The sequence below is a fragment of the Gopherus evgoodei genome, chromosome 4 (assembly GCF_007399415.2).
Source record: "Gopherus evgoodei ecotype Sinaloan lineage chromosome 4, rGopEvg1_v1.p, whole genome shotgun sequence".
NCBI lineage: Eukaryota > Metazoa > Chordata > Testudines > Testudinidae > Gopherus > Gopherus evgoodei.
This window is the reverse complement of record NC_044325.1, coordinates 131,482,492-131,505,180: the sequence shown is the minus strand read 5'-3', so window position 1 is coordinate 131,505,180 and position 22,689 is coordinate 131,482,492. Positions and strand designations below refer to the sequence as shown.

General features: G+C 51.6%; 1 protein-coding gene across 4 annotated transcripts in view; it reads left to right on the top strand.

The window, feature by feature from the left end:
- LOC115650746 (copine-5) overlaps positions 1 to 22,689 on the top strand; it is a 197,947-nt gene that overhangs the window by 120,629 nt on the left and 54,629 nt on the right. For all 4 annotated transcript variants that reach the window (XM_030561100.1, XM_030561101.1, XM_030561099.1 and 1 more), the window contains 4 exons: positions 4,177 to 4,218; positions 4,632 to 4,707; positions 9,911 to 9,964; positions 11,066 to 11,127. In XM_030561100.1, coding sequence (XP_030416960.1) covers positions 4,177 to 4,218; positions 4,632 to 4,707; positions 9,911 to 9,964; positions 11,066 to 11,127 — 234 coding nt within the window. The remainder of the gene's footprint in view (positions 1 to 4,176; positions 4,219 to 4,631; positions 4,708 to 9,910; positions 9,965 to 11,065; positions 11,128 to 22,689) is intronic.

Below are 22,689 nucleotides of genomic sequence, written 5' to 3'. Positions count from 1 at the left end.
ACAAAGGGAACTCAAAAGGAAACAATGCAAAGCCCAGTTCAAGCCTTGTCCCCTAGCTTAGCTGCTCCTCCTCAGGACTAGTCAGCCCATACACTAGGACCTCCCTCTCTAGTTGTACATGCCCGTCTCCCTTATAGCTGCCTGGGTAAAGAGCCAGCCACCTCAGAGAGTTCGAAGAACTCACTTAGGGCCAGATTTACAAAGGTATTTAAACACCTAACAATGCAGAGAGACCCCTGAGCTGCTTCAGCACTTTTTGTAAACTCCACTAGGTGTACACTTGCATCCTTTGTAAATCTGGCCCTTACCCGTGTCCCAGCCAAACTCTGATACAGTTCCACCCCCTGAAGCCTCCTTATCCATCATCCTCTCCCATCTTCATCTTCCAGCCAGTCTGGCAAGAGGTTTTCACAAAGGTTGACAGACTGACCCGTACAGGGTCCAGCCCTGGATGCGACTGCAGAGGTGAGAGGCCCCTAACGGATGCTCGGTGCTGACAGCTGCTTGGGGCATGGTGTCGCTGTTAGGGCTGGATGTTTGGAGCTGACTGTATGCGTGTGACTTTAAATGTAATGTCAGGGACACTTTGGCATCACTAGTCTCTCAGGTGGCTTCATGGTCATCACTTCAGTGCAGAGGGGAGGCCAGCTGGGGAGTTTAGCAGAGTGGAAGGGCAGTGGGATCTGTGTCTGACTTTCTGTGTCTCTGGGATCAACCCAGGGGAGTCAAAATTGGGTCTCCCACTGCTCCGGAGAGTCCCTAATCACCAGGTCTGGGGTATCCTGAAGTGGGCCTTTCACAGTCTCCCTAATAAAGTGTTCCACAAGGTATAACTAATTAACTCTACATTGGGCCACACAGCATGAGTCCAGGGCTTTAAGCACTTACCTGGAAGATTCCAGTTAAATCCCCTGCTCCAAGCACCGCTACAGGCTCAGGCCCTGAAGGGTATATCTATGCCACACACACTGTCAAACCCGGAGCAGCAAGCCTCAGAGTCCGGCTCTAAGATGTGGGCTTATGCCAGGGTACTAGGTACGGCCGCACTGGCATTATGACTCGAGCTCTGCTACCCACCCTGTCGACCAGGCTCTGAGCCTCGCTGCCAAAGGTTTGAAAATGCAGCATAAGATGCACTAAAGGCAAAACAGGCAGGGGATTCTGCTGGGATGTGGTGCTGGCTGGCGTCCGGACTTAGACAGCCACGCATGTGCTCAGCTGCTGAAATTCAGGCACTCGAATGACTTTTAACTGTGGGAACGTAGTTGCCTTGGAACTTTAGGCACTTCTGGGGCCAGGCAGCAGCTGAGAAGGGGGTTGTTAAAGCCACTGGCACGTAAATGTTCAACTTAGGGGCCCAAGGTGGCAGTTAGGTGCTTAAATCCCTCTGTGAATCTAGCCCATGGCCTGTCTGGGCCTCAGTTCCCTGTCAGTACAATAGGACAACAGCTGTGCCCTGCCTCCCGTGGCAGTGAGGGTAAATACAGTAACAATTACGAGGTAGCAGGGCCAGATAAGGACCTTAGATGAATGATTTACAATCTTTTGCTGGTAGGAGTATGATAATTAATGGCGGGACACCGAGCTCATGGGGCATTTGACACTCGGCCCATCTTTAATGGAAATGATGACTCATTAATCAACTTATCTGCTGTGATTTAATGGGCAGAGCAGGAAGGATGGGAAATCAGGGACCCTGCTTCCATTCCAGGCTTTGTCACTGATTTGCTGGGTGGCTTTCAGCCAATCACATTGCCACTCTGTGCCTCAGTTTCCCCTGTAAAGAGAGGGTGCTAATATTTACCTAGCTGAGGCTGAATGCTTGCTAAGCTCACTTCCCCCTCCCTCCAGACAGGGTATCCCTGTTCTTGCCACTCTGTCTGTGTTCTGTGTGTCTATCGTCAGCACCGGCTGGACCCGATTCCCACTAAGCAAGAAATTGTTACATTAGATGAGGCAGGTTTTTCCTTAAGGGAAATAGGATGAAATTCAATAAGGACAAATGCAAAGCACTCCACTTAGGAAGGAACAATCAATTGCACACATACAAAATGGGCAATGACTGCCTAGGAAGGAGTACTGTGGAAAGGGATCTGGGGGTCATAGTGGATCAAAAGCTAAATATGAGTCAACAGTGTCACACTGATGCAAAAAAGCGAACATCATTCTGGGATGTATTAGCAGGAGTATTGTAATCAAGACATGAGAAGTAATTCTTCTGCTCTACTCTGCGCTGATTAGACCTCAACTAGAGTACCGTGTCTAGTTCTGGGCGCCACATTTCAGGAAAGATGTGGACAAATTGGAGAAAGTCCAGAGAAGAGCAACAAAAATGACTGAAGGTCTAGAAAACATGACCTATGAGGGAAGATTGAAAAAACTGGGTTTGTTTAGTCTGGAGAAGAGAAGACTGAGAGGACATGATACAGATTTCAGGTATGGTGCATAAAAGGTTGTTAAAAGGAGGAGGGAGAAAAATTGTTCTTCTTAACCTCTGAGGACAGGACAAGAAGCAATGGGCTTAAACTGCAGCAAAGACAGTTTAGGTTGGACATTAGGAAAAACTTCCTAACTGTCAGAGTGGTTTAGCACTGGAATAAATTGCCCAGGGACATTGGGAATCTCCATCACTGGGGATTTTTAAGAGCAGGTTGGACAAACACCTGTCAGGGATGGTCTAGATAATACTTAGTCCTGCCATGAGCCTAGGGGACTGGACTAGATGACATCTCAAGGTCCCTTCCAGTTCTATGATTCTATAAACCTGCCTGCTTCAGGGCATAAAGCAATTACTAGCCACACAGGTCAAGAAGAAGCTTCCTGCATGGGCAGGTTATTCCATAATTATCCACTGGGGTTCTGCCCCCTCCTCTGAAGTAGCTGGTACTGGGCACTGCGGGAAACTGAGGCCAGATGTCCCCCACTCTTTGATCTGCTCTGGCGACTCCTGGTCCAGGGCAGCTCTGTGGAGATCTCGGTAGCAGTCGCCAGCCAGCACTCTGCACCTGGTGACCCATGGCTCCTGGAATGATCCTGGCCCCCTCCTCTGCAGCCCTGCTGGTCTTTGCAGCATGGTGGGTTCACCCCACACACTTAATTCATTCACCTGCTTCCAAGCAAGTCCAAACAAATTATTAAAATGATTTTTAATTATCCTCCTGACTCCTGCGCTGGGGATTTAATTAGTTTGTTTTGTCTGTTGCGTGGGTCTTTCCCCCCCCCACCATTTTTTGGAAGTTTATTTTTAGCCTCAGTTGCCACGGAAACGTAGACACCAGGGCCAAGCCAGTCACAGATGGAGACAACACACGCAATCCACCCCCTCACTTTGTTTCCCTGATTGAGACAGCGTTCTGAGTATTAACTCCTTCCCTGCCCACTGGGTGCAGCCACTGGCTTCTGACCAATGTCCGTTCACATCGGCTGGAGGGTTCGTGCAGACGTCTCTGCTCCTTTGCGTACCCATCATGAGCGAGGGTGTGCTAGAGCTGTGCTGATCCATAGGAGTGGGAGTCTGGTACGGCTTTCCCCATCCCCGGGCAGGTCGGCTCCAGCTGTCGCACCTCCTGCCTTTAGGTCTGGGGGGCCCTGGTTCAATCCATGAGATCACACTTGTGCTGAATGCCACTGGAAGCTCTGTGCTGAGCTATTCTAACGCTGCTCTCCAGAAGGTGCTGCAGAATTAGGCCTGGTGCAGAGACAGGTGATGGGAATGGTTAGAGACCTACAGAAGCACAGAAACATAGGGCAGACAGGGCCTCAAGAGACCAGCTAGTCTAGCCCCCTGGTGAGGCACAATTATACAGAGGGGTTGAAAAGAAAGGCCTGGTTGCCTTAGTGAGGAGGCAATGAACAGAGGGCAGGATAAAGGTGTACAGAGAAAGCAGATGGGGAGCAATACATAGCACAGACCAGCAGAGGAATGAAGAACTTACAGGCCATAGACCTGGAAAGTAGGAATGTGTTTAGGTGAGACCTGGGAGGCGATGGAGAATAGACAAGGCTATTCTGGGCTGCACAGAAAAAGACTCTTGCAGCAGCACTGAGTGAAGGGCCAGAGAAGATGCTGATGCCAGTCTGGGCAGTGCATGTGGGGCAGAGGGATGATTTGATCTACCCTTTAGTGAAATTGTCCCACCCTGACTCTGGCAATAACTATGGCACTGTGTCTTGCAGGACCATCAAGGTGGAGGTGTACGACTGGGACCGGGACGGCAGGTAAGGGGGACTCGCTAGATCTATGCAGCCTCGAATACAAACCTCAAATCTGCCAGAGCAGGCTAGGCATTGAAGCCAGTGAGGGCTTTGCAATGACTCTATCCAGGGCAGGATCTGGGCCATTGTGCTGCAGCCATTACTCATTCTCTTTGCAGAGAGATGCTTTGTCAGTGATCCCAGTGCAGCAGAGAGGGAAAGACAACAGGAAAAGAGAGGGGACTGAGAAAGAGACAGCAAGGAGGGAAGAAGGAGCTTGAGTGAACTCTACAGTGGTGGTTCCCCCCAGGACCCTACCCCCATTAGCAGTATGGGAAGTTCAAGGTGGTCATGGCCCCTTGACACCTGGGCACGACCCCCAGGCTGACAGTCCATCACTAGAGCATTTCTCACAGAGCTTCTCTTTCCATGTGCAGCCATGACTTCATTGGGGAGTTCACAACCAGCTACCGGGAGCTGGCCCGTGGGCAAAGCCAGTTCAATGTCTATGAGGTGAGTGCAGACGGGGCACCCCCAGAACCCATTGAGAGGGCTAGCCAAGCTCTGGGCAGCCAGGCCACCACTGTTCTGGGCCATGTCCCTTCCACCAGCCTTGCACGCTCCAGTGTTGAGAGGCAGTGTAAATCAGGAGTGATTCCTGGGCTAGATCCTCAGCTGGCATAACCTGGAGCTACGCTGATTTACACCAGCTGAAGGTCTGGCCAGAGGTCATCACCAGTGTGACACCATTGTGAGATCAGGGCTGATGATTGCCTAGTCCCTTGTGCAGTTGTTTGCACCTGTGGAAAGGGAGCAACAATGGTATCAAATACCACCCAATCGGTTTGCTGTCACACACTGGCTGCCCGCCTCGAACAGCCTGGATTCACTGCATGCTGACATCACACGGGAGATGAGTCTGATGGTCTCTCCTAGCTTGGAGAGCATCTGACTACAGGGCAAGGACCGTGTTAGTGCTCTGTGTTTTACAGCACCTAGCACAGTGGGGTCCTGGTCCATGATTAGGGCGTCTTGGCACTCCAGTAATAACAAATAACAATAATTGCAATAACAAAATCAGCACATAACTGAGTCCCTGCTCAGAGGATGGCCAGGACTGCCGGTGAGCAGTGACGGGCATCAGAAAGCTGTGTGGGGAACTCGAGACTGGAACAGTGGTGGATCGAGGTGCATCGGCAGAACTGGGTGTGTGGGGAGCCCAAGATTGAAACAGCAGAGGTGAGGGTGGAAGGGCATTGGCAGAGTAAGGGGTGGGGGGCTCAGGGCTGGAACAGAGGGAGGGCAGCTGCTTAGGACTCAGGGCACTGGCAGGAAATTGCTCAGAAATCAAGATGATTCAAGCCTCCCCGAGCATGGAAAAATAACTTTTAAAAAGCCAATTATTAGACATTTCCTGACAGTAATAAATAATACAAACAAATTGCTACTGTACAACCATAAAGGGATTTTACCATGGATACAAACCCATCTGTGAGTTACTCCAGGATACTCCCATGTTTCTGTTTGCTACTGGGCTCTGCTTGTCATATCTCCTTGGCTGCGACGCCTAATTAATCCTTCCAGGAGGCTGGGGCAGTCTCAGGATCCAGGAGTGCAATGAACTAGCAATGGGAAAGGAGACTAGACATCTTGGTGAGGGTGACTTGTGGGCCAGATGCTCAGCTGACATAAAGTGAAGTCAATGGGGCTACGCTGATTTACACCCTCCAGAGACTCTATCCCAGAAATTCGACCTCGCACTAACTGAAGTCTGGACAATCCCGGTATGTCAGCACCTTGGCCACAGTTTACCCCAAGCGATGTCATCTGGCCAGAACAGAGTGCATGTAGCTGCCTCACCAGTGAACTCACTGGGGTTAGTACTGATGCATTCTGCCTGGTGGGGCCTGGCCGGTGTTTCTCTACATGGCTCACTGACATAGGCGGCAGGTTATATGGGCTCGAGGTGCCCGGGCTGCAGGAATATTCAGGGCTGGGGGCCCTGCTCCAGCAATATTTGGAGCTGGGTCTCTCCCCCGGCCCTGCCTGGATCGGGTCCCGGCCCTGGTCCCTGTGGGTCTCTCCCCACCGCCCCGCCGTGTCCCTGCCTGGAGCGGGTCCTGGCCCCCGTGGGTCTCCCCCCACCACCTACCCCGCCGCATCCCTGCCTGGAGCGGGTCCCTGCCTCCGCCTTCCACCCCTCCCTCTGCGTTCCCCCTCCGTGGCATCCCTGCCTGCTTGTGCTGCCAGAGAACTGCTGTCTGCTGCCCCAGGGTCCTAGCACCTGCCATCTGCTAATGGCAAAGCAGGCTGCCCTTACCCTGCTCTTCTGCCCTAGCCCTGAGCCTCTCCAATTCCCCAAACCCCTCATTCCCAGCCAGAGCCCTCATCCCTCTGCACCCTGATCCTCTTCCCCAGCCAGAGCCCTCATCGCCCTGCACCCTAATCCTCATCCCCAACCAGAGCCCTCATCCCTCTGCACCCTAATCCTCATCCCCAGACAGAGCCCTCATCCCCCTGCAGCCTAATCCTCATCCCCAGACAGAGCTCTCATCCCCCTGCACCCTAATCCTCATTCCCAGCCAGAGCCCTCATCCCCCTGCACCCTAATCCTCTGCCCCAGCCAGAGCCCTCATCCCCCTGCACCCGAATCCTCATCCCCAGCCAGAGCCCTCATCCCCCTGCACCCTAATCCTCTGCACCAGCCAGAGCCCTCATCGCCCTGCACCCTAATCCTCATCCCCAGACAGAGCCCTCATCCCTCTGCACCCTAATCCTCATCCCCAGACAGAGCCCTCATCCCCCTGCACCCAAATCCTTAGCCCCAGCCAGTGCTCTCTTCCCCCTGCACCCATATCCTCTGCCCCAGCCCTGAGCCCCCCCGCAGGACGAACCCCTCATCCTCAGCCCCAACCCTCATTCCCCTGCATCCTGAGTCTCTGCCCCAGCTCTGAGCCCCCCCACATCATGAACCCCTCATCCTCAGCCCCAACCCTCATTCCCCTGCAGCCTGATCCTCTGCCCCAGCCTGCACCACCTCCCCCTTCCTACACCCCCACCCCCAGCCGAGCCTGCACCCAAACTCCATCCCAAAGCCTGCACCCCTCACCCCCTCCTGCACACCCACCCCCTGCCCCAGCCTAGACTCTGCACCCAGCACCCAAACTCCCTCCCAGAGCCTGCACCCCTCACCCCTTCCTACACGTCCACCACCAGCCCAGAGCCTGCACCCAAACTCCGTCCCAAAGCCTGCAGCCCTCACCCCCTCCTGCACACCCACCCCCTGCCCCAGCCCGGAGCCTGCACCCAGCACCCAAACTCCTTCCCAAAGCCTGCACCCCTCCTGCACCCTAATCCCCAGCCCAGGACCTGCATCCCAGACCTCCCCCCTGAAACCCAACCCAGAGCCTTAGGCAGGTGGAGGAGGAGTTTAAGGGGCAGAGTTGGGGGGGCAGGTTCTGGGCACCACCAAAATTTCTACAAACTTGCCTCCCAATGCTCTGAGCCATGCTGGCAGGTTAGGCTGGGTCTGGCTGTTTGCTGGCATGCCACAGCAAGTAAAACCTGAGGCGTATTTCACATCAGCTGAACCAGGGCAACGCTGTGCACAGGTGTAAGTGGAGACACAGAGCAGGGCAGAGAGTAACAGTGTGCAGTCTCCAGGTGAACTCTTTGGCTGCTGTGACTCAGCATCGCTCCATTGACTGAGGGCCCCTGTTCTTAAAACTCCCTGTGCAGATGGCAGGGCAAGTGTGTCAGTGATAAGCAAATCTGAGCAATGACCCCGTGGCTTTGAATCCCCTGCGTTCTTGGGCTGGGTTTTCTTCCCTCTCACAAAGTGCTTTGTGCACTCCCCATGCCTTAACTGTGGCAGCTCCCTTTTAATATCATCTGATGTGATGCTTCTAGGCCAGCTTTCAGAATGGCTGCCTGGGCTCTGACACATTATTCGTGTCCCAGCGTGTCCCTTCACAGACTTTCACAGCTCCCTCCAGTGGGAGGAGGGGAGGGAGTGAAGGGAAGGAGTGGAGAGACGGGCATATAATTTGTTCAAATCATTAATGTCTTTTGTTCCAGATGAATTCCCAAGACCTTATCAAAATGGATCATCATGAAGGGCAGGGGGAAAAGAGATTTCAGATTAGCTCTTTTTGGAGACAGAGCAAAAATGTAAATTTGCTGGCTGAAAAGGACATGTTCCTGGTTATCATTGAGAGCCTTGGGGAAGCCAGCAGAGCTGCTGGGCTGGGAGAAGATCAGGACTTGCTGGAGGGGGCCATATGAGCAGTAGGGTCAGGAGATCTGGGCGCTTTCCCCATCCCAGGTGTTGGAAGGACCTGGGTCCTTCTGGAGCAGCTGGGCTGTGGAAAGTGGCATGGGCAGTTTTGTCCCACAGAATTTGGACATTTGAAGAGTGGACTTTCTGGCCAAGCTTTCTCAAAGCGGCTAGTGATTTTGGGCACCCAGCTTGAGATGTCTTAAAGGGACCTGATGTCAGAAAGGGCCCAAGACCAGTCCTCTGAAAGTCATGCCCCTTCAAGGTGTCTCCAAGTTAGGTGCTCAAAAATGGAGGTACCCCAAAGCACTAGTCACTTGGCCTCCAGGTCTAACAATGCGGATAGTGCTAGTCTAGCCCTGAAGAAGGCTGGCCCAGTGGTCAGGATGCTAGCTGGAGACAGGGTTCAAGTCCCTTCCTCCTCTATGGAATCCTTGTAGGATGCTGGGCAAGACACTTCTCTCTGGGTCTTAGTTCCGCATCTGTAAAATGGGTTTGACAGCCCTGCCCTGCCTCACGGGGGGTTGGAAGGGTAAATATAAAGATTGTGAGGTGCTCAGATTCTGTGATAATGGAGCCATGCATGCACTTCGAGAGTGAAATCCCCCTCTGCAGAGAGCCAGCATGGGGCCCGTGCACCATTTCCATCCTCCATAAGCCCTGCTGGGAGGATGGTAAGTGGTGCCTATGCCTCCAGGTGAACCTCGGCACAGGCTGACTGCTCCCATGGGGCTTGACCCTCAGCTGCTGTAGATCAGCAAAGCTCAGCTGAGTTCAGCGGGGGCTACCCCAATTCACGCCACATTGCAACTGGACTGTCAGTGCTGAAATCTCGTGATAAATCTTTTCCTAGCATTAGGACCATGCTTTGGGACAGAGAAGGGAAACATTCCCTTTAGTAACAGAAACATTGTTATGTTCTCTGGCATCCCGAGGGCTGCTCAAGCTGGACGTAAAGAATTGCCTTTGCTGAGAGCTGAATTTGTTGCTTTAGGCTTTTCTGCCTCCATCCTTATCCCTGCTGAGGGATGGCTATATAAAGATCAGAAGCAAGATGGGTTGTTTTTACTTTGCTGATGATACGTTTTTTAGAAGGGGAGGGGGGAATATCTCAGACTAAAAATAAAGATGAGAATCCAGATAATTTGGAGACTTGTTCTGATGTCCGAATATCTGACGCAGTGGATAAAGACAGATAGAAAACACTGAGAACATGTTATCAATCAATCATATGCCCCTCACTTGGAGTACTGTATTCAGTTGTGGTTATTCACTCTCCAATAAGATAGAGCAGGAAGAAGACACACTGATAAAAATGGACAACCTCCACCATCACTATTGCTGAGGGACCTGTGCCATTGGTGTCATTTGTGCTAGCATAAACAGGCTTCACATTGTGTCCCAGGATATTCAGTTTCTTCCATTTCCTTCATCTTTCAGGTGGTGAATCCCAAAAAGAAAATGAAGAAAAAGAAATACGTTAACTCGGGAACAGTAAGTGACATTTTTTTTCTTTGGAATTTAAGCTATCCAGGAAGGCAGGATATGATTATCCCTGGATGGCGAGTTGCCCAATGGCAAGCTGCCACACAGAAGCAACCAACCAGAAGCATTCTTTCCCCAACAATACCCCCCCTCCCCATGTTATGCTTTGATATGAAGGGTCAGAATTTTCTGCCACATCACTACAAATGTGGAACCACTCAGTCACCAATCAGCTTCTTGTGGGCAGATTTCTCTTCTGATCTTATAAGCTGAGGAGGCCTGATCGGTATGAGATCTTGGATGAGAGACATCCTAGGAAAGCCCAGGTACTGGGATCTTCAAAGAGTGAAACTTGTGACTCCTGTTAAATCGCCAGCCCACTGAAACTAATGGGCCCTCCAGGCAAACATGAAACAAGAGCTGGTTCAAAATGAGGTGGCGGGGAGGATCCATGGTGACAACCAGAAATTCAAATTTAAGAAGATTTCAGCTGAAAACCAAAACATTTAAATTTGGAAATGCTGCCACAGTGCCTTGTTGGAACTGGAGTTTGGGCACCTCATACCTCCATCCTCTTCTATGGGCCAGGCTTCTTCGTTGGTATACATCTCCCGTGATGCACCGCAGTCTCCCCTCTTGGAGAAGGGAAGTGTTACTTGGGTGTCCCTTGCCCTGGGGCATCATGAGAGATGTAATCCTGCTGGAAAGTCCAGTGCATAGAGAAGAGTGGAGCATGAAGTTACTGAACTACAACTCCCGTGAAGTGCTACAGTATCATTTCAAAATCAGTGTATTTTAGTTCCTAGGGGGATTTTCCAAGGAATGCAGAAATTTTCCATGGAATTCAGATATTTTCACCAAAAGAAACTGTAGGTGAAAACCCAATTTTCCACTGAAAAATAGTTTTGACAGAAAATGTCTGACCAGCCCAAGATGATCCACATTGCCAGAGAGCAGAGTGGGGAAGTTAGCTCCTTCCTTGGGCTGACGGGCAATCGATAGTCTCCAGGGGCATCACACTAGCGCCTTTCCTCGGCACTCCACACTGCACCAGTGATCCCTGCTGTCTCGGGCTCTGTGTAATGTGCCACCCTATCTCTTGGTTCTGAGGTGACGCTGCTCTCATTCACTGTGGAGTCGGAGTATACCTTCCTGGATTACATCAAAGGAGGGTAAGTGGGTTATGGTTTCCTTTCCTAAACAGCCTGGCCAGCCTGTCTCCAGATGAGGATAGGACCACTGTCTGTAATGTGGTGTTGGCTTGTGATGATGATGATGTAGTTACCAAGAAATCCCATTGCAATGTCCAATGTAAATTCAGCTTCCAGCTAACAAGGACTCTGCAGAGGGGTGGCAAGCCCTGAGTGGGCAGTACGGTGCCTGGCAATAAACAGGTCCAGACTCTGCTGCTTTCTGATCCTCTTAGGCCCCAGCTACACTAGAAAACTGAGCCACTGTCATGCTGTCGAGAGTAGTTCACGACCATGAGTGTCTACCTCAGGGCACTGTCAGAAAACAGGGCAGGCACCCCAAACTTTTGGTATGTTCTATAATTAGATTTCACCAAACCAATAACAAATGTGTACTCCTGGAGTCTTACCATGGAGTCACAGTCGTCTTGCCACCCAGACAAACTGGACTTACAAGAAAAATCACACAATGTTCAAGTTGCTTCCAGTTCCAGGAGACCAGTCACTAACCCCAGATCAATTGGTACCCTAGATCGTACACCAAAGATGATGCCTGTAACCAATCCTGTATTGAACTATCTAAAGGTTTATTAACTAGGAAAAAGAAATGAGAGTTATTTGCAAGTTAAAGCAAGCAAATGAGTTCACATCTAAATCCTAAAGGTGATAGAGTTGTAGTGATCTGTCAGTTCAAAGTGTCTTTCAGGGCAGACCCAGAGGTAACCCGTGGGGATCTCTGTCTCAGTTTAGAGTCTCTGGCCCTGTCAGAGTTCAAACAGTGAAGAGAGAGATGGAAAATTTTCCTGTGGCTTTGTTTTATTTCCTTAATTCAGGTTCCAAGTCCACAGGATGAACTTCCTTGGTAGTATTTCCAAAGTGCAAGAGGGCCGTTAGCCAATCTTTTTTATTGCGATGCTCCTTAAGAGCCCATCTAATTATAACCTGGGTTCACAAGTGTAGAGCAAACATTTTCAAAGTTATGAAGCAAAACTTACATATTTCCTTATCGCATGGACTGCAGACAGTGCTTGTGAGATTAATGCATCTAACCACGTGCAAGCATTTCAGAATCTAAACTCTAACTGCATTCATAGAAGACTAATACCTAATTTGAGCAAAACTAACATACAGGTGATTCATTTGCCAGTTCTAAGCTAATGCCTGCAGCCTGGGCGAGCGCTGGCATCTGGCCTACCAGCATTACATACTGCTTATCAAGGGATCTGTCTGATGTGCTATTAAAGTCTCAATCAAGCTTCCTCTAACAGTGCTGAAACTAGGCTGATCCCATCTGCACTAGCAGACCAGTTGTTGGAGGGGCCAATTGCTGATAATAACCATTGTCAGCAACAGATTGTTTTCCTTATCAACTGGGCTCCAGTGACGTCTTTGCTACTGTCCTTAACAATCAGGGAGGCGATGGAGGTTGCAGTGCCATCAGCCCAGTGGGATTGCCACACAATGGCCTAGAGAATTCTAGGAGGGGATTCTGGCAGACAGGCTCTGGCCTCAGGATTCAGCTCTAGATTGCAAATGCCCCAAGTTCAGATAGGGGTATTGATTTGGGTCCATGTCATTAAGGGTGAAATTCATCCCCCTGCAGAGAGCCAGCAGGAGGGCTAGGGTATGTTGAAAGCTCTCAGATTAGCCACCCAAAGGTGTTAGTCCTTCCCTGCAGTGGTAGTGCAGCCCCACCTGGACTCGCACTGTCACCACATGAATAGAAACGTTGATACGTTGGGGGTGTTTGGTCAGGGAGCAGGAAGGATTAATTGTTGTGGGAAGATTAAAAGAGCCGACTTCCAACAGCGAATGGGGGAATAGTGCAGGCTTCACAGGTTGGATGGATGTAAAACACCAACTGCCCGGTTCTCATCTCACCAGCAACTTGGTGTTGGGTGAGGGTCATGTTACTTCTCTGAGACCAGCACAATAAGAGAGAATCAGGCCCCCAGGAGGAAGAGAGGGATGCACAGAGCTGTGGCTAGGAGCAATGGGATGAAATTACAAGAGGGAATGTTTAAGCTAAATATCAGGACAGCTAATTAACAGTGAGATCTTTGGGCCGATCCCCCCATGGTGTAACTCAGCATAACCTCATTGAACCCTTTAACACCAGCTGGGGATCTGCCCCTTTATGAGCCTGTAAAGTAACAGGGTCACTTTCTACTAAGGGTCTGTGCAGCAGTGGGTTACTGGAAGTCAGCAGCGTGTTGCAGCGAGGAGGAGAATGTGTTCTAGATGATGGGTAGAAGCACATCAGGACAATGATGGGTATAAACGACCTGTAGCTCTGTTGAACTTTATAACGATTTGTTAAGTGTTTATTAAAATATCTATTAATCATTTATTATCCCTTTATAAACTACTCATATATGGAACCCAAATATAGTGGGTGACCTGGCACTGTCTCACATGAGTGACTCTCCCACTGGAGAACGCCCTGCAGGGAAGGATACAGCCCTGCACTGGCCCCAGGAGATGGGCTGGGTGGCTAACAGGACTTTTCCATCCCTACTTTCTATGACTAGTGCTGGCCTTGCAACAGAGGTTGTCTTGGCTAGGGCATCTGAGACCAAGAGAAGTTCCATGGGCTGAGAATGCTGCTCTGTGCAAATGCCCCGGGCACCTAATTTCTTCGCCTTCTGTACTCTGGCCTGCCTTTTGGGATGGCCTGGTGCCTGCTTACAATTTGGTTGGACTGATGGCCAAAGATGCAGAAGCCAGACGGCAATGGGTTGAAGCAGGCAATGCTGCCAGTGCCATCCGTAGAGTGGCCCCCTCCTGGCTAGACTCACTTGTGCTGCAGTGGCACCATATGGCTCCTTGCACTTGGGCAGACCTGTTCACACGTAGGTACCCAGAAGGGATACCCGGACAGATGGACAGAAAGGGGCCCAGAGTTTGCAGAGGCTCCTGGCCACCAGTGAGACAGACTCTGCGGCAAGGCAGCAGATTCCTGCAAACCTGGGAGGCCTCCTGGGTGGGTGTTGTGTACAGAGGACTGGCCGAACTAGTGTCTGCAGGCTAGAGAGTGTGCGTTTATATTTGGGGCACCTCAGTTCAGGCCTGCAGCACCTTCTACCTGTGGATCCGGAGGGCATGTGCCTCAGGATGCAGATGAGCGAGTCAGAGGCCTACCTTTCAGGTGTCGGCAGCAGCACAACCAGCGCATCCCCTTCATGGGAAGCTTTGGCTGTGTTCTTTACACCTGAGCTTCTGCTGCTTTCACCTCTGGCTCTAGACCACAGTTAGCCAGGGGAGAGCCAGGAACTGTCATCATAGGGTGTAATTACCTTGGCCCAGAACCTGGAAAAATGACTTCATACACCCCACACACCACTAACCCATAAGCAGCAGCTCCCTGTACGCATCAAGGTTGGTTCTGTACAGCCGTGTGGCTAATGGAGAACGCTGTGTGGGAGCCTGGACTCCTGGGTTCTAGCCCCCGCTGTGGGAGGGTGGGACATCCAGTGGGTAGAGGAGTGGGAGGTAGGACTGCTCTGCTGCTGACTCACTCTGTGACCTTGTATGCAGTGTAGCTGTAGCTGCCTCGGTATTTGAGAGACAAGGTGGTGCGGTAATATCTTTTATTGGCCCCATGTCTGTTGGTGAGAGAGCCCAGCTTTGGAGCTTACACAGAGCTCTTCTTCAGGTCTGTATGAGCTTGGGCAAGCCATGCCCCCTCTGTTCCTCAGCTTCTCCATTTTACAGATGAGGATTATGATACTGACCCTCCTATGCTGAAAAGGATCTTGTTATGAAGTGGGTTTCCTTTCTCCTCTGCCCCCTTCCCCCCTCCCTGTGATTCTCAGGGCAGAACAAAGATCCCCTCGCGTGGCTCCACTAGTGTGATATTGGAAACAGGCAGCATTACATTTGTACAAACATCGGTGACATCTGTCACAGCCGTGAGCATCTCCCTTCTGCCCCCAACAACCGGGCTGTTTTGTCACATTAACCATGATCTTTTTTACCTTGTGGCAACTGAGGAGCTCACAAGATTGGTTTCCTGTTCTTGACAGCTGGCTGTCTGGGCTCTGCTCTAACTAGAGGCGCTCAGAATGGTTCAGATGCAATGGCTGATAGCATTACACTCACAGGGATCCCCAAGAGAGGGACTGCTGTGGCTGTTGTCCAGGACTGGAGGGGTGGGGCTCCCTTGCGCAATCTGCTGCACTCCGTTGAGGGGAAACCATTTCCCTGGAATAGATTTGAGGAGGGAGAGAAGAAGTGGTGGGCGTAGTGAGGGGGTATAGGACAAGCTGTGCAAAGGAATAGAGTGTAGGGTGGGGGTATAGGCCAGGCTGTGTGAGGGAGTGTGGATGTAGACTGGGCTGTGGGAGGGAATAAATCCGTGGAGGGTAGGTCCATCAATGGCTATTAGCCAGGATGGGCAGGAATGGTGTCCGTAGCCTGTTTTCCAGAAGCTGGGAATGAGTGACAGGGGATGGATCACCTGATAATTACCTGTTCTGGTCATTCCCTCTGGGGCACCTGGCACTGACCACTGTCAGAAGACAGGATTCTGGACAGGATACTTTGGTCTGACCCAACAGAGCCATTCTTATGTTCTTATGTTAATGAGGCTGTAGGGAGGGGTGTAGGCTGAGCTATGTGAGGGAATGGAGGTGTAGGCTGGTCTGTGTGAGGGAATGGGGATGTAAGCTGGTCTATGTGAGGGAAAGGGGGTGTAGGCTGGGCTATGTGAGGGAATGAGCTGTAGGGAGGCGTGTAGGCTGAGCTATGTGAGGGAATAGGGGTGTAGGCTGGGCTGTGTGAGGGAACAGGGGTGTAGACTGGTCTTTGTGAGGGAATGAGGCTGTAGGAACGGGTGTAAGCTGGTCTATGTAAGGGAATAGGGATGTAGGCTGGTCTGTGGGAGGGAATGAGGCTATAGGGAGGCGTGTAGGCTGAGCTATGTGAGGGAATAGGGGTGTAGGCTGGGCTGTGTAAGGGAATGGGGATGTAAGCTGGTCTGTGTGAGGGAATGGGGGTGTAGGCTGGTCTGTGTGAGGGAATGGGGGTGTAGGCTGGTCTGTGTGAGGGAATGAGGCTGTAGGGATGGGTGTAGGCTGGTCTGTGTGAGGGAATGAGGCTGTAGGGATGGGTGTAAGCTGGTCTGTGTGAGGGAATGGGGGGGTAGGCTGGTCTGTGTGAGGGAATGGGGGTGTAGGCTGGTCTGTGTGAGGGAATGAGGCTGTAGGGAGGGAATGGGGGTGTGGAACAGGCTAGGGAGAGAGTGAGGAGTTCACGTATGTATACTGGGAGGTGCGGGTTTGGGGTGGGTTGTGGCACTGTGGGGAAGTCTAAGCAGTAAATGAAATCCAGGTCTGTACAGAAGAGTTCATTTTTGCATCACTCCCAGCAGTCTCACCTGAGAGGCTCTTCGGGAAGGGATGTGCAGGGGGGCTCTCAGGAATCACCATGCTCTCCAGGAACTGGCAAGATGTTTCCAAGGGCACAGCCTAGGCCAGCGCTGGGGGTCCCAGCTCCTCATCAGGCTGCGCTGTAGACCCCAAGCAGATGAAGCTAGCAAAGCGCAGTGAAGAGCGGACAACCCGCTCCCCAAGCCAACACAATGCTAAATCCCCGTACTGTTTTCAGAGCCAGATGTGCTCCTGTGGCTCCGAGTTGCCATCAAGATGGACTATAAAGAATGGAGAGCCAGAATTCCTGGGGCTCCAGGACAGCCTGGTGTGTTAGCGCTCGCAGAGGCAGCTCCCATGAAGGAACCAACGTTTTCTGTCCTTGAGCTGTGGAAATCTGTGACCACACCACACTGCCTCTGCCCTGCTTCGCCAGACTTCTCTTCACTGCCCTCCTTCCCCCAATCTACTCCAAAGAGATGCCAGGTACACCAGCATGGACCCATCTCCTGCTTCAATCACACAGAATATCTCCTCCATTTCCATTTAGCGTGGGATGCTCCTTCTCTCAGTGTAATAATACCTAGGAACAGATTCTGCTCTGTTACACTGTTGTAAATCTGGAGTAACTCCCTCCAGATACCCTTCAGTGTATCTAAGACCAGAGGGCTGGATTCTCAGCTGGTGTAGATCAGCATAGCTCCACTGACCTCACTGCATGGATTTAGACCAGCTGAGGATCTGGCCCAGAATTTGGTCATTAACATTCATCTAGCCTGTCACCTGTCAAAAATATTGCAGAGACGTAAAATGATCCTAGTTTGAAACATCTGAAGCAATGGAGATTCTTCCTTGGGAGGTAATCCTGTAGCAAGATATCATTAAGAAATGTACTCATCCCCTTACAGCCAGTTACAACCCACCCTTGCACTACCCTAAGCATCAGAATAGCTTCAGCAAAACATGGGAACAGAGGTTGTGTCGGAGCACATAAAACAGTGCTAAATTTGCCTACTCACTCTCCCATTCCAGCTTAGTTCTCCATGGTGCAAGGGAACCTTGGATTAATGGGCTAGTTCTTCAGCTGGTGTTGTAGGAATCTGTACAGAACTTGGAGGGAGGAGCACAGGCTTCAGGAGGTAAGAGTTTGGATGAGGAACCAGGAAGTCAGTCTGTGTGCCCATGGCTGGAATGCTAGCTGCAGTTGCAGCACCTCTGAAAATAGTTCTCTTAATAAAGAGCCAGTTTAGTTTTATAAGCCTGGTGTCCTCTCATGTTATTATGCAGCGTGTGGTACATGAAATATGGTGACAGCATCAGTCTAGTGCAGGGGTCGGCAACCTTTCAGAAGTGATGTGCCGAGTCTTCATTTATTCACTCTAATTTAAGGTTTCACGTGCCAGTAATACTTTTTAACGTTTTTAGAAGGTCTCTTTCTATAAGTCTATAACATATAGCTAAACTATTGTTGTATGTAAAGTAAATAAGGTTTTTTAAATGTTTTAAAAGCTTCATTTAAAAATAAATTAAAATGCAGAGCCCCCCGAACCGGTGGCCAGGACCCAGGCAGTGTGAGTGCCACTGAAAATTAGCTCGCATGCCACCTTCGGCACACGTGCCATACGTTGCCTACCCCTGGTCTAGTGAGACCTGTAGCTAGGAAGAGAGTGTGGTTAACAGGCAAACAAAGCAGCACTTAGAAACAGAACAAACAGGCAGCACACAGGGATTTAGAGCAGCAGGAATGCTGGATTTCCAGACCAAAACCATGCCCAAGCATGGAAGCAGTGGAAGCAAAAATTGATCCTGGGGGTAAAGATGAAGAAATTAAGGTAAAGCTTTTTTACTATTTCACTGAGGGAAAAGGATGAGAAGTGAGACACTGTTGCCAGAAATAATGCCCCAAACACTGGAAGTGCTGATAAAGGAGTTTGATGAGTATTGTGACCCCTGACAGAATGAGACTGCAGAGAGAAACCGTTTGCATGCCTGAAACCAAAAAGCATAAAAGGGAATGGATACGTGCATCTGAGAGCTAAGAACTCTGGTGCCCGCATGTGACTTTGGAAACATTAAAGATCCCCTAATCAGAGGCAGGATCATTTGTGGAACACATAACTCCAGCTTACAGGAAAGACTGTTGAGAGAAATAGAGCTAACCCTAGAGAAATGCCTCCAAATAGCAAAGGCAGCTGACTGGTGCAGAAAAAGGATCAAACAGTGGCAGCCACTAGTGCAGAACCAGTGCACAGCCGCAAGCTAAAGGAACCCAGGATGCTGGACAGAGACAGACCGACTAGCTGTGGAAAGCAGTACAAAGGGCAGAAAGAACGACACCCAGCCTATGGACAATGGTGCAAGGGGTGTGGGAAACAAAACCTTTATGTCCACTTTCTGCAGCTACCACCAGAAGAAAAATGCAGGATTGCAGGCAATGATTGAGGATACAGGGAACTCCAGTGAGGAGGATGTCTGCAGTGCGACTCTAGCAGATCCAGACTCTCAGGCCTGGTCTACACTGGGGGTGGGGGTGGGAATCAATCTAAGATACACAACTTCAACTACGAGAATAGCATAGCTGAAGTCAACATATCCTAGATCGACTTAGATTGACTTATTTTGCATCCTTGCGGCGCGCAATCGACAGCCACCACTCCCCTGTCGACTCCACTTCCGCCTCTTGCCCTGGTGGAGTTCCAGAGTTGACGGGGAGCACATTCGGGGATCGATGTATCGCGTCTAGATGAGACACAATACATCGATCCCCTATAGATCGATCACTACCCACCAATCCGGTGGGTAGTGTAGACATACCCTGTTACACATGCTGCAGAAGGAGGCTGACGACCATTCAACTGCCATATCTGCAACTGTGCTACTAGATCAACAACCAGTTCGATACCAGCTGGATTGTGGAGCCAGCTGTTGTATAATCTCAGCAACACTGATAAGCAGCAATGTTAGCCTGGGGGAGTGGGACCAAGTGCAGATGATGTACAGTGAAACCATTCAGAGGCCAGTGGGCAAATGCAGGCTGTCGATAAGAAACCCACAAAACAAGAGATGTTATCACTTGGAATTCATAGTAATTGGCACACAGAAGGTCCACCTGCCTCTAGACAGCAAACCATGCAAGTCATGGATTTGATCGTAGTACAGCATCAGGATATCCACCTGTGGAAAAGGAGAGTCCATGCACTGGGGGTCTCATCCAGCATTCCAACAGACTGTAAGCATGTCTGTCAAGGAGATGGACACCCAGAGGGCAAGCTGAAGTTAGAAGTAGATTACCCATGTGCAACCCATGAGGCTATTGAAATGCTGAATTCCATTAGCTCTGGTGGGGCCAGTGAAGAAGGAACAAACAAACCTGAAAAGAAGCAGCATGATTACACCCATTAAAACCGGCAGAGTGGATCATCAGCCTGATAGTGGTGAGAAAATCTTCAGGTGAACTGATGGCTGCATTGACCAGAGCATTGAAAAGAAGTCCCTGCCCATTACCAGCAACTGAGGACATACAGCCTGATCTATGCAGGGCAAAAAGGTCCCTGGTCTGTGATGTCAAGAATGGGTTGTGGTATATTGAATGGGATGAGCCATGCAGCCACCTGATTGCCTTGGCTGCACCTTCTGGCAGGTACCAGTGGGTACCAATGCCTGTGGGCATCAGCCCGGCCCTGGGCATGTTCCAGTGTCAACTGAACTAGTCACCAGAGGAATTCCCAGGAGTCACATTCTTATTGTAGGAGGAGATGTCAAGGACTATGGTACCAAGCTGTGACAACCCCTAACCAGGTGTCGGGAGAGGAATGTCAGGCCAAGCATAGACAAGCTGAAGCTGAGAGCTGAAGCCCCCTGCATCAGACATCTGTCAGATTCTGAGGGATTCCAGATGGAACTTGACAAACTAAGGAAATGCCTGGACCAAAGGATTTAAGGGTAGTGCAGCGATTTACAGGGATGGCCAACTATCTTTCCAGACTCTGCACACACCAGTCAGAAGCCCGTGAGCCTGGAAGGCAGCTAACAAAGCACCAGAGTGGTCAGAGATCCACAGACAGGCATATGAACGAGGAAAGAAAATGGTAAGCTAGGCGCCAGTCCTAACATGCTGAAGCCTTGCAGTGCAGGTAGAGCAGGAGTGGGCAAACTATGGCCCGCGGGCCACATCTGACCTGTGGGACCATCCTGACCAACCCCTGAGCTCCTGGCCTGGGAGGCTAGCCCCCGGCCCCTCCCCTGCTGTACCCCCTCACCCACAGCCTCAATTCGCTTGCTCTGCCATCGGGGCAATGCTCTGGGCAGTAGGGCTGTGAGCTCCTGGGGCAGCGCAGCTGCAGAGCCCAGCCTGACCTGGTGCTCTGTGCTGCGTGTGGTGACAGCAGTGGCAGCGGTGGTGTGGCCCAGCTCCAGCCTGGTGGCATGACTATAGCGCTGCCAGCCACCAGTTCTCCAGGCAGCGCGGTAAGGGAGCAGGGGGTTGGATAGAGGGCAGGGAAGTTCGGGGTGGTGGTCAGGGGGTGGGGGTGTGGATGGTGGTCGGGGGGGGACAGGGGATTGAATGGGGGCATGAATGGGTGGTCAGTCAGAAGACAGGGAGAAGGCATGGTTGGATGGGGCAAGGATCCCAGGGGGGCAGTCAGGAAGGAGGGGGGTTGGATGGAGTGGCAGGGGGCAGTCAGGGGCAGGGATCCTCGGGGGGGCAGTCAGGTGACAGGGAGAAGATGTGGTTGGATGAGGAAGGGGTCCTGGGAGGGGTCATCGAGAATAAGAGATGGGGTTGGATGGGGTGGCGAGGGTCCGGGGGCAGTCAGGGGACAGGGAGCGGGGTTGTGAATGGGGCAGGGGTCCCAGAGGGTCCATCAGGGAACAGGGGGGTTTGGAAGTGGCAGGAGTCCTGGGGGGTGGCAGATAGGAGGTGGGGGCTGGGCCATGACCCCCTCCCCTAACCAGCCCTCCATACAATTTACGAAACCCAATGTGGCGCTTAGGCCAAACAGTTTGTCTGCCCCTGAGCTAGAGTCACAGGGGAGGCCTAGGAGCAGCATTGATACAAAGTCAGCAGCCCACAGCACTGACTGACAAAGCCCTGACAGATGCAGGAAGGGGATGTGCTTAGACGGAAGAGACACTACTAGCTAGGCTCTGTGGATGGACCGAGCCCGTCCATTCTCCTCTGCACACCAGGTGGGTGCACGAAGAAGCCACAGCTGAGTGCACCCACGTGACTACCATGCATATGACTGACACTGCATAGGAAGGTCACTACTGGTGGCAGATAGGTTGAGCAGGGCAGACCTCCCACAGATGCCACAGAGGGGTCTGTGACAGCAGAGAGTTGAGCAGCATGCTGCAGTACCTCCCCATCTCTGAAGGGAGGCTCCAGGCCAGGGCTGCCCAGGCGTGGGGGGCAAGTGTGGCAATTTGCCCTGGGCCCCACAGGGGCCCCCACAAAAGTTTGTCAGGGCCCCCGGAGCTTCCTCCACTCCAGATCTTCAGCGGCAATTTGGCGGTGGGGGGTCCTTCCACTCCGGGACCCTCTGCCGAAGTGCCCCAAAGACCCCATGGCGGGGGGGGGGGTCCTTCCGCCCCAGGGCCCGCCGCCGAAGTGCTGGGTCTTTGGTGGCAATTTGGCGGCGGGAAGACCCCAGGCCCGCTGAATCCTCTGGGCAGCCCTGCTCCGGGCAATTCAGCAAAGCACCAAACAGGATGGATGCCACAGGCAGGAAAAGAGGGCTGACTACATCACAAGGGGCAAGTGCTGCAGGAGGTCACTCCCTCCAAACATGGCAGGGATGAACTGCGTATGCAAGATGGGATTTGACTTAAAGGGAACTGAGCAATAACCCCAGCAGATTTAAGAGCTGACATCTTGAGATGGATACACACTTCCCCCCTGGGGACAGAGGCCTGCTTGACACAAGCCGGGGGGTGTATCTAGTGGCCAGGCATGAGTGCCCAGCTGAGCGCATACATGGAACAGAGTGAACTGTGCAGGGCATATATGTGTGTGTGTATGTATCAACATGAAAACAGCATCCATCCGGCATGTGCGCAGCACCCTGCACAGTGTCACAGACACACAGTGGGCTACCCTGGGTGCTCCAGGCATAGTCAGTCTCAGCACAGTGCACCAAACCACTCCGGAACCTGTGAAGCTGGCTCCAAAGCC